Source organism: Mus caroli, unplaced genomic scaffold (assembly GCF_978045245.1).
Source record: "Mus caroli unplaced genomic scaffold, Mus_caroli_1 scaffold_13, whole genome shotgun sequence".
In the NCBI taxonomy this organism is placed as follows: domain Eukaryota; kingdom Metazoa; phylum Chordata; class Mammalia; order Rodentia; family Muridae; genus Mus; species Mus caroli.
In genome coordinates this window covers 56,836,944-56,848,957 of record NW_028227268.1, presented here as the reverse complement: position 1 = coordinate 56,848,957, position 12,014 = coordinate 56,836,944, and the positions used below count along the sequence as shown (strand labels likewise).

Genomic DNA, 12,014 nt, shown 5'->3' with positions numbered 1-12,014 from the left:
AAGGTAAAATCCTCCAAGAGGAACTATCAATCCTGAATATCTATGCTCCAAATACAAAGGCAGCCACATTCATTAAAGAAACTTTAGTAAATCTCAAAACACACATTGCACCTCATACAATAATAGTGGGAGACTTCAACACACCACTTTCACCAATGGACAGATCATGGAAACAGAAACTAAACAGGGACACAGTGAAACTAAGAGAAATTATGAATCAAATGGATCTGGCAGATATCTACAGAACATTCTATCCTAAAACAAAAGGATATACCTTCTTCTCAGCACCTCATGGTACCTTCTCCAAAATTGACCACATAATTGGTCACAAAACAGGCCTCAACAGATATAAAAATATTGAAATTGTCCCATGCATCCTATCAGATCACCATGGACTAAGGCTGATCTTCAATAACAAAATAAATAATAGAAAGCCAACCTTCACGTGGAAACTGAACAACACTCTTCTCAATGATACCTTGGTCAAGGAAGGAATAAAGAAAGAAATTAAGGACTTTTTAGAGTTCAATGAAAATGAAGCCACAACATACCCAAACTTATGGGACGCAATGAAAGCATTTTTAAGAGGAAAACTCATAGCTCTGAGTGCCTCCAAAAGGAAACTAGAGAGAGCACACATTAGCAGCTTGACAACACACCTAAAAGCACTAGAACAAAAGGAAGCAAATTCACCCAAGAGGAGTAGACGGCAGGAAATAATCAAACTCAGGGGTGAAATCAACCAAGTGGAAACAAGAAAAACTATTCAAAGAATCAACCAATCAAGGAGCTGGTTCTTTGAGAAAATCAACAAGATAGATAAACCCTTAGCCAGACTCACTAGAGGGCACAGGGAAAGCATCCTAATTAACAAAATCAGAAATGAAAAAGGAGACATAACAACAGATCCTGAAGACATCCAAAACACCATCAGATCCTTCTACCAAAGGCTATACTCAACAAAACTGGAGAACCTGGATGAAATGGACAAGTTCCTAGACAGATACCAGGTACCAAAGTTGAATCAAGATCAGGTTAATGATCTAAACATCCCTATATCCCCCAAAGAAATAGAAGCAGTCATTAATAGTCTCCCAACTAAAAAAAGCCCAGGACCAGATGGGTTTAGTGCAGAGTTCTATCAGACCTTCAAAGAAGATCTAATCCCAGTTCTTCACAAACTATTCCACAAAATAGAAACAGAAGGTACTCTACCCAACTCATTCTATGAAGCCACAATTACTCTGATACCTAAACCACAAAAAGACCCAACAAAGATAGAAAACTTCAGACCGATATCCCTTATGAATATTGATGCAAAAATCCTCAATAAAGTTCTTGCTAACCGAATCCAAGAACACATCAAAACAATCATCCATCCTGACCAAGTAGGTTTCATCCCAGGGATGCAGGGATGGTTCAATATACGGAAATCCATCAACGTAATCCAGTATATAAACAAACTCAAAGACAAAAACCACATGGTCATCTCCTTAGATGCGGAAAAAGCATTTGACAAGATCCAACACCCATTCATGATAAAAGTCTTGGAAAGATCAGGAATTCAAGGCCCATACCTAAACATGATAAAAGCAATCTACAGCAAACCAGTAGCCAACATCAAAGTAAATGGTGAGAAGCTTGAAGCAATCCCTCTAAAATCAGGGACTAGACAAGGCTGTCCACTTTCTCCATACCTATTCAACATTGTACTTGAAGTCCTAGCCAGAGCAATTCGACAACAAAAGGAGATCAAAGGGATACAAATTGGAAAAGATGAAGTCAAAATATCACTTTTTGCAGATGATATGATAGTATATATAAGTGACCCTAAAAATTCCACCAGAGAACTCCTAAGCCTGATAAACAGCTTCGGTGAAGTAGCTGGATATAAAATTAACTCAAACAAATCAATGGCCTTTCTCTACACAAAGAATAAACAGGCTGAGAAAGAAATTAGGGAAACAACACCCTTCTCAATAGTCACAAATAATATAAAATATCTTGGCGTGACTCTAACTAAGGAAGTGAAAGATCTGTATAATAAAAACTTCAAGTCTCTGAAGAAAGAAATTCTAGAAGATCTCAGAAGATGGAAAGATCTCCCATGCTCATGGATTGGCAGGATCAACATTGTAAAAATGGCTATCTTGCCAAAAGCAATCTACAGATTCAATGCAATCCCCATCAAAATTCCAAATCAATTCTTCAACGAATTAGAAAGTGCAATCTGCAAATTCATCTGGAATAACAAAAAACCTAGGATAGCAAAAACTCTTCTCAAGGATAAAAGAACCTCTGGTGGAATCACCATGCCGGACCTAAAGCTCTACTACAGAGCAATTGTGATAAAAACTGCATGGTACTGGTATAGTGACAGACAAATAGACCAATGGAACAGAATTGAAGACCCAGAAATGAACCCACACACCTATGGTCACTTGATCTTCGACAAGGGAGCTAAAAACATCCAGTGGAAGAAAGACAGCATTTTCAACAAATGGTGCTGGCACAACTGGTTGTTAACATGTAGAAGAATGCGAATCGATCCATTCCTATCTCCTTGTACTAAGGTCAAGTCTAAGTGGATCAAGGAACTTCACATAAAACCAGAGACACTGAAACTTATAGAGGAGAAAGTGGGGAAAAGCCTTGAAGATATGGGCACAGGGGAAAAATTCCTGAATAGAACAGTAATGGCTTGTGCTGTAAGATCGAGAATTGACAAGTGGGACCTCATGAAACTACAAAGCTTCTGCAAGGCTAAAGACACCATCAATAAGACAAAAAAACCACCAACAGATTGGGAAAGGATCTTCACCTATCCTAAATCAGATAAGGGACTAATATCCAATATATATAAAGAACTCAAGAAGGTGGACTCCAGAAAGTCAAATAACCCCATTAAAAAATGGGGCTCAGAACTGAACAAAGAATTCTCACCTGAGGAATACCGAATGGCAGAGAAGCACCTGAAAAAATGTTCAACATCCTTAATCATCAGGGAAATGCAAATCAAAACAACCCTGAGATTCCACCTCACACCAGTCAGAATGGCTAAGATCAAAAATTCAGGTGACAGCAGATGCTGGCGAGGATGTGGAGAAAGAGGAACACTCCTCCATTGTTGGTGGGATTGCAAGCTTGTACAACCACTCTGGAAATCAGTCTGGCGGTTCCTCAGAAAATTGGACATAGTACTACCGGAGGATCCAGCAATACCTCTCCTGGGCATATATCCAGAAGATGTCCCAACCGGTAAAAAGGACACATGCTCCACTATGTTCATAGCAGCCCTATTTATAATAGCCAGAAGTTGGAAAGAACCCAGATGTCCCTCAACAGAGGAATGGATACAGAAATTATGGTACATTTACACAATGGAGTACTACTCAGCTATTAAAAAGAATGAATTTATGAAATTCCTAGCCAAATGGATGGACCTGGAGGGCATCATCTTGAGTGAAGTAACACAATCACAAAAGAACTCACACAATATGTATTCATTGATAAGTGGATATTAGCCCAAAACTTAGGATACCCAAGATATAAGATACAATTTGCTAAACGCATGAAACTCAAGAAGAATGAAGACCAAAGTGTGGACACTGTGCACCTTCTTAGAATTGGGAACAAAACACCCAGGGAAGGAGCTACAGAGACAAAGTTCGTAGCTGTGATGAAAGGATGGACCATTTAGAGACTGCTGTATCCAGGGATCCGTCCCATAATCAGCTTCTAAACGCTGACACCATTGCATACACTAGCAAGATCTTGCTGAAAGGACCCAAATATAGCTGTCTCTTGTGAGACGATGCCGGGGCCTAGCAAACACAGGAGTGGATGTTCACAGTCAGCTATTGGATGTATCACAGGGCTCCCAATGGAGAAGCTAGAGAAAGTACCCAAGGAGCTAAAGGGATCTGCAACCCTATTGTTGGAACAACATGATGTACTAACCGGAACCCTGGAGCTCTTGTCTCTAGCTGCATATGTATCGAAAGATGGCCTAGTCGGCCATCAATGGAAAGAGAGGCCCATTGGACTTGCAAACTTTATATGCCCCAATATAGGGGAATGCCAGGGCCAAAAGAATGGGAATGGGTGGGTAGGGAAGTGGGGGGCGCTATGGGGGACTTTTGGGATAGTATTGGAAATGTAATTGAGGAAATTATGTAATAAAAATATTAAAAAAAAAAAAAAGGGCCACACTTTCACTGCAGGAACTAGAGACACTACAACAGGCTATCCTGCCAGTTTCTGCTGCCCTCACTGCCACCTAGAGAGGTCCCCAGACATAAGAGAACACTGGTTCCCTAAAGTCAGATGTAACCTCCCCCTGGGGTATCTTGTTATTAGAAAATGATAGATATTTATGTTTTATATAACTTAAACATATAGTGGATGAAGCATTTATTTGGGGCTCATGGGGAAGATTGGGGGGGCTTTCCTTCAACTCCTATCATAAGGGCTGGCTCCCCCTTTCCACCCCTCAACACCACCCCTCTCTTTCTTTGTTTGAGCTTCTTTTCTGAGATCTTACTCTACTCAGGCATGATAATATTTAACATTATATTGCGTTAATTTCTACCCATCTTTCCCAGGAGTTTACAAATATTCCAAAGGTCTCTCAGATTCTCCCTGTGCCTGAGAGAACCCTCAGAGCTGAATCAATATTTGGTGAATGAAGTCATGTTCTTTCTGCTTTGACTTAGCTACCGCACATCCAGCAGAAAGTGACAAAGGGACAGAAAACCTAGCAAGCAGGACTGCTGAGCAGAGAGTGAGAATGAGGAAAGCAAAGCCCGGTGTTGAAAGTGTCTTTGACAAGTGCAAAGTAGATACTTTGCGGTCCTACTCTGAGGAAAGAGGCAAACGACTGAATGAGCACAGGAACAGACCATGTAGGTTGAAGTTAGTTAACTGCTGATGTGTAATCATTTTAATCTACAAAAAGTGAGCAGTTCCTGGGAAGCCAACAAATAAAGCACATAGCTTTCAGACAATCCAAACAGACTGGGCTGCCTAGGCAGGCAGTGAGCTCTTTATCCCTGGGAAGATTCTGATGCAATCCGTAGTGGATTGTCCTGTAGACAAGATCTCTGTAGCTGCAGACACAGACTTTGTACACTAACCACAATGCATCTTGGTTTCTTAATTTACACATAGGCTCTTTTTACAGCCCGTTTAAAAGTCCTCGGCGATAGATAAAAGGCAAACTTAAGCCAATAGGGTTAAATATTTTTTAAATGTCAATGGTTATTAATCCTTGTAGTAAAACCATGAAATGCATTGTGCTGTGTACAGGATGTGCATAGGAGCCTTGGAGCTAGGATGCACGTCATAGAAGAGCTATGACACTCATGCTTGTACAACCCTGGTCCTGCTCTTTGCTGGCTTTGAAGCTTGGAGCAAGACACTGAGATTCTAAGGTTCATTTGCCTAATCTGTAGATGGAGACAGTGATATTTAACATACAGTGGGATTAGGGACCGTGATATTTAATATATCATGTGGTTCTGCAGAAGTGGCCAATGTAGGATGTCAGTAAAGTGTCAGCATTATAAATAAATGTGAGCATCCCAATGCATCCTGATGTCATTAGATACTGGACCAGTAAATCTCTCAGAGACCCTGCTACTCTTTTGTAGGCAGGTATCACAAAGAGCCTGGGGTCTCAGAAGACTTACTGGGTTGACTGGGACCTATTGTTATGAAAAATGATGCAACATTTAATAGTGGTAGCAGGTGGAGAGATGGGGTTCAATTTGTGCTCTGGCCCATGAGATGGGGAATCAAAACCAGAGGTGATGGCAAGCTTCACCAACGGCTACTGTATTCCCGAAGGAGAGGTCACGCCGCCAGTCTTAAAAGAAATGTCTTCGGAATTCATTAAGGGAGAGCACAAAGCAGATACTCCCAGATGAAAATCTCTAAAGGTCATTTGAAAAAAAGACGGGTTTTCTTTACCTTTCGACTACCACCGACCTTATGCAGCTAATGGTCTCACATGTGACCATGTGTTCAAGCTGGGCTGAAAAGGAAGCCAGCCCAATTAGGCCAGGAATGAAAAGAGGCTGGGCAGAGTGGCTGGAGATGGCAGAGGGACCACAAGGAAATGTGGTGTGTATCAGGTCAGCTTATTACCTCTCTCCCTGCTAATCACTCTGCATAAAGCCCCAGCAGGAAATCATTTTGTCTCCAAGTGAATCACAGCAATTTTATAATGAAAGAAATGAGGGCTCTCTCTAAGCGGCTCCCCACACCATTCTCGGGGAAGAGGCTGCAGGCAGAAACATAAACAAGGATGTTCAGGTCCCACAATATTGTGGTAAAATAAGTGAACTGCAAGCATGCGTGTGTGCTTGTGCTGGAGTACGTTGCTCGGGAGGAGGAGGAGGAGGAGCCCAGGAACACAGAGGCATGAAGAGATGGTTTTCTTCAGTTCCTTGACTTCCAACTGCAAAGATCTTGGGTACTTTGGATGTACCCCTAGGTCAATGGTTCTTCATGTGTGGTTGCAACCCCTTTGGGGGTCAAATGAGCCTTCCCTAGGGGTTGTCTAAGACCATCAGAAAACACAGTTATTTGCAGAGTTATGATTCACAACAGTAGCGACATTGCAGTTATAAAGTAGGAATAAAAATAATGTTATAGTTTGGGGTCACCACAGCATAAGGAGCTGTCTTAAAGGGTCACCTTGTTAAGAAGGCTAACCACTGCCTTATGTGAAGCCATTAAGTCCAATAAAGCCCTTCCTCGGAAAGGAATCTAGAACTATGTGGGCAAGCTACTTAACTAAAAAGATCTAGAAACAATACGGTTAAAAGCAGGGTATTCAAAATAGAAAACAGCAGAAATAACACCCCAAAGCCAGTTTTAGCCAAAGGCAAAGGCAAGGAGGGAAGGAAGGATGGAGAGAAGGAGGAAAAGGAAGGGGAAGGGAGTGAGGGAAGGAGACATTTATGGCTCCCTGGAGCATATAGAAGTTTAGAGAAAAGATTACATTCTCCTGCAAACAAATCCCAGTTCAACATTCTGCACTGGGTGACTGTGCATAAATCAATTGATGTATCGGATTGAACTGGTTATTAAAGATAGGTATTGATGATTAGCTTTTCTGAGGACAGCAATGGTCCATGCTCTAACATGAGAAAAGTTCCTGTGTGCCTCATTTCTCTCTGTTTGGAGTCTTCAGTTTCTACGACAAGGATTGGGTCTTGTGGAGTAGAGCATGAGGAAGAAGATTGGTATCCTGCTGTCCTGGGAAGCTGCTGCTCCACGGGCTGCGCATGCTCCACAGACTGAGCACGGCTTACCAGCACACACCACATGATCGCGCACTGCCTTTCCAACTTGTTTCAGCAAGCACCCAGAAGGGAAGTGTGGACCTGTGCAACAAAATTCTCTTGTACAAAATAAGCAAAAGGGTAAAGAGCATCACAGATGAGAGGATAGGAGGCTGGGAGCAGTGTGGAGATTAGAAGGCAGTCCCTTGCACAAGCAGAGAAGAGCTAAGGGTACCAATGTCATTCTATTCATCTCACTTCTATTTATTAATCACAGGTGCCAACACCATGGTGGTCATATATTGCATTAGAATAGAAGATGAAGAAGGTTAAGTCCATGCTAATTCTTGCTGGGGAGAAACTGATTAATCCCACTTGAAACAGACATTGATCACCGCGATACTCGGAATGTTAACTAAAGGGCTACATGAAATATGCCAGAACACAATCGATACTGCCCCGTTCTGCTGCAATGAGCTGGAGAGAGAAGAGATGGGGGAGGAAGAAGACAGAAAAGGGCAAGGGGGATGAATCGGAGCCAACACTGGGAAGATAAAAAAACAAGAAACAGGGGCACTGAGCCCAGGAGCAAAGGAATAAGTAGCCCAACACACAAGACAGAAAACTTAAGAAGGACAGAAGCAAAGGGACAGAGAGCAGGGGACATCAAGCTCTCTCCAGTCAAACCAGGGCAACTTCTTTGTATGCATCTGAGCCTTTGATTCAGAAAAAGGCCCTAGAAGGGAATACTATGAGATAATGATTCCCAGAGGTCTGTGGCCAGCTATGCTAATATATACTGATACCCCATGTACATTAGGAGCCCTTATGTTAGAAAGGACATACCATTAGTACGCATGTACAGGGCTGAAGCCCCCTCCCAAACAGTCACTGGAGGCCTGTTTTGAGGCTGGAGATTCTGCAAACATGACTGCTACAAAGCCCAGAGTCCAGGGTGTCCATCACCTTGGCTATACAGCAGCAAGGAGTTGATGTGGAGATGAGAGAATAATGAATGGAGGGGAAAAGGACAAGGGGTTGAGCAGCAAGAGCTGTGCTGGAAACAGCGGAGAGAAAGAAAATGAGGCATTTAGGATGATGCTACATGTGAATTAGTAATACTCCCCTGATTCTGAGGAAGGGTTTAAGCTATGTCTTTCATACAATCTAGCTTCTGGCTTTCTCTCATATATTTTTTTGCCTTTATGCCTTTCCCCTAGTGAATTCTTTTTCTAGTTCAAAATTGATTTCCTCTTGTGTATTTTGCTATTTTTTTCAAAGTTCTCCTGAGTTAGGGTCCCCCCACCTCTCTTTTGCTCCCAGTAATCCACATGAACTTTCATTATGGCATTTAATTCACCCCAGTGAAGTTTACCGATCCTATGTCTTTCTACCCTGAATGTTCTCTGCTAATTTATCTCTCTTCTCCCATACCATGACTCTATGTCCAGACAGTTCTTTAGGCAAAACTATATTCTACTGATCTTTGGGTGCCAGCACTTAGCTCTGTGACTAGAATCTTTAATATGCATTTTTAAAAATTTGACATGAACGGATTTAGTCTGTTATTGTATTATCTTTGTCGTCTAATGGTTTTGTCGGGGTCATTACAGAATTTCCACAACGCATCTCTCTTGACCCCAAATCTCTGCTACTAATAGCTAGGAGCATAAGTCCAATACCCTTTTCTGTCCCCTCAGCTATGGGTCTAATACTGAACGAGATGCTGATGTCTTCAAGTTATTCCTAACTATGTATTTCTTATTTTGACCCTATCCTTTCCAAAAAAAAAAAAAAAATCAGTCAGGTTTCATGAACTACCTTTGTTGGATGATTGTAACTTCCAGCCCTCAGCAAAGAAGCCTCTCTTTACAACAAATGGAGACCATCACAGAAAACCATAACTGGACATAATACAGAGGTCAACGAGTTGTGGGGAGCCCGTCCCCAGTAGATACATCTATACCACATCTCCTGCTGGGGGAAGACATGGGAAGAAGGGCTGGAAAGATTGTAAGAACCAGGAAGTGTGCTGTGGAATGTCTCTCCTAGCAATGATTGCACGAGAAAGCCCAGAACAATGGTCACATCAGTGGATACTTTAACAGGGAAGCATGGGAATTTTATTGGGTCCACAACTAGATGAAGAATTATAGGCAACTAATAGCTTCTGGGAAAAGAAGAATTAGAGTCTCCCAGGAATAAGTCTCCGGATTAGTTGTCAAATGCAAAGCAGTCATTAAAGACATAAACGACCCAAAACAGACTCAGCAGGTTGCATATATATCTCATATATATGCTGAGAGTGGCAGGAAGGAGGAAAGAGAAGTAAAGTGATAAAAATATTTTTAAAAAATCAAAATACAATAAGTAAGCCCATGGCTGTAAGACACTAAATTTAAAATTTAAAAACAAAATGTCTCCTGTCTTTTCCCTTTAGTACTTAAACTAAAATTCATATTAATGTTTAAATATTTGGAGGCAAAGACGATTAGGAATCATATATGTTCTTTTTGCCCCAGGGACTCACCATTGTTGGGGATTTTGAGCCACTGGGCAATCTAGGGGAGAAAGGGAATTTCGAAGCAGCTGCTCCGTGAGAATGGGCAGCTGTATGTCGACCTGTTCTTTTAGTTTTGCACACTGGACTTTGCAACCTGAGTGTGTTTGGAAACAAGCAGAATTCACAGACTGACTTCCGGGGCTCTCATCCTAAGTGCCTATGATAAGAGTCTCAGACTTGTGACAGAATCACCCCTGCTTAATAGTAAAGCCAAATGACAACTATTTACTGAACCTTTCTATGATTCCTTCAGTCAACCACGGGTGACTATTGTGTTTGAATCTAAAACATTACCCATGGGCTCTCATGTTTGGATGCTTCATCACCAGGTGGTGGAGCTGTGTTGGGAGGCTATCGAATGTTTAGGAGATAGAACAGAAGTAGATCAGGCCTTTGAAGTATAAGCTGTAAGGCTTAGCCCGTGGTTGGAGCCTTCCTCTCTGCTGTCAGTTTTGTCTCTACGTGAACAACCACTGCCATGTGTTCCTGTTGCTGAAGATGGTGCTTGCTTTCTCGCTGACTTTTGCCTCCATGATAGACTAAAATTCTCTGTAACTGTGAGCCAAAATAAATTTTTCTGGCCACCAGGAAGCATCTGAGGTTTTGTGCTTACTCCTGTGTTGGAAGCCTGGGGTAAATGAATATACTCACCTCCACCATGTGCACTCGGCCCAGAAAGCCATCCAGTCGCACAAACACCAGAGATGCTTGGAAATCCCACACCCTGACTTCAGAATCCTCCTTGAAGTAAGTGTGGAGGTGCTCCCTTCTGTCCTGGAATGCCTGTTTGAAGAAGCTTAAGGTATCTGAGACCACTTGCAGTTTTTTCTGACTTTCTTCCACTTCACTTCTCAGGAGGTCTTCTGGGCTGAGGTAATTAGAGGCCTGGGAGGTAAATAAATTAGTATCTATAAATATGGTGGCAGCTGCAGGATAGCACATAACTATGTCAACACTGTATTAGAACCAAATAATTGTCCGTGTAATATTTTTCACAAGTACACCACAGAAAACCTCTGCCCAAGCTTCCAGTTCAACAGGTGACCTTGGGCCAGTGTTTAAATCCAACAATCTACTTGTTCCTTCAGTCATGGTATGTCTTTGAACCACACTGGGATTTGACAAGTGGTTGACCAGTCAGATACCAGGAGGCACCATGGCACTTGGCTGGGTCAGACCAACCTGGGCAGATATTAATTCCAACATGCTCTTCTGTGACTTAATGGCTTCAACAGCAGAATACTTCGAATGCAAGAATGTGTTGGGCCATGTCGATTTCTCTCTCTTTAAGAGACTCGATCCTGAGAGCTGGGAAACTAGGCTACTGCACAGTCCCTGTCACCAACCCAGGGAGCAGCAGAAAGTACTGGGTTTGGATGGTATCATCTGGAACCACAATGTTAGTCATCCTTCTCTGGTATTTTCAAAGCATGGGAGCTAATAGTGTTCTCTATTGATGCTCCAGTTTGTTTACTTATACTTTCAGCTAGAAGTCCACATCAGTAGTGATGGTAACATGCAGATGTATGAGACAAACACTTTAGATATGAGTGCTGCTTTGGGTGAGCCAAGTCCTGAACCTTGACTAACAGCTTTAAGTAAGTAATAAATTTTAAGACTCCTCTTGCCCCCTCATCTGATGACCATTTTGTAGCCTTAGCATGCTCAGAGGATGCCAGTTACTGTGAGCCATTCAGTGAGCTTGCTCATTGTTTTCTAAGGGTTGACTGTCCTTGAGTGCCCAAAGAAGTCAATATGGAGGAAAGGTCACCAAAACCAAGGCTTCTCGTTCCACTTACAGATCCATTCGTTAAGATTTATACTGTCAGCCGGGTGTGGTGGCACATGCCTTTAATCCCAGCACTTGGGAGGCAGAGGCAGGCAGAACTCTGAGTTCGAGGCCAGCCTGGTCTCCAGAGTGAGTTCCAGGACAGCCAGGGTTACACAAAGAAACCCTGTCTTATAAAACCAAAAAAAAAAAAAAAAAGATTTCTACTGTCTTAGTCCTATAGGAATCCCTAAAGGGGAGCAGGAAAGCCAGCCTGGTGGTACATAGCTGTATTCCCATGTATTGGGGAAGATGAGGCAGGAGGATTGCAAGTTTAAGTTTAAAGCTAGGCTGGGAAATATCACGAGGTCTTGTCTCAGAATAAAATTTAAAA

At 42.2% G+C, this 12,014-nt stretch overlaps 1 protein-coding gene across 1 annotated transcript in view; it reads right to left on the bottom strand.

The window, feature by feature from the left end:
- Positions 1–12,014, bottom strand: part of Dnah9 (dynein axonemal heavy chain 9) — a 352,309-nt gene that overhangs the window by 317,319 nt on the left and 22,976 nt on the right. Inside the window, exon 6 of the mRNA XM_021178488.2 lies at positions 10,504–10,737. Coding sequence (XP_021034147.1) covers positions 10,504–10,737 — 234 coding nt within the window. The remainder of the gene's footprint in view (positions 1–10,503; positions 10,738–12,014) is intronic.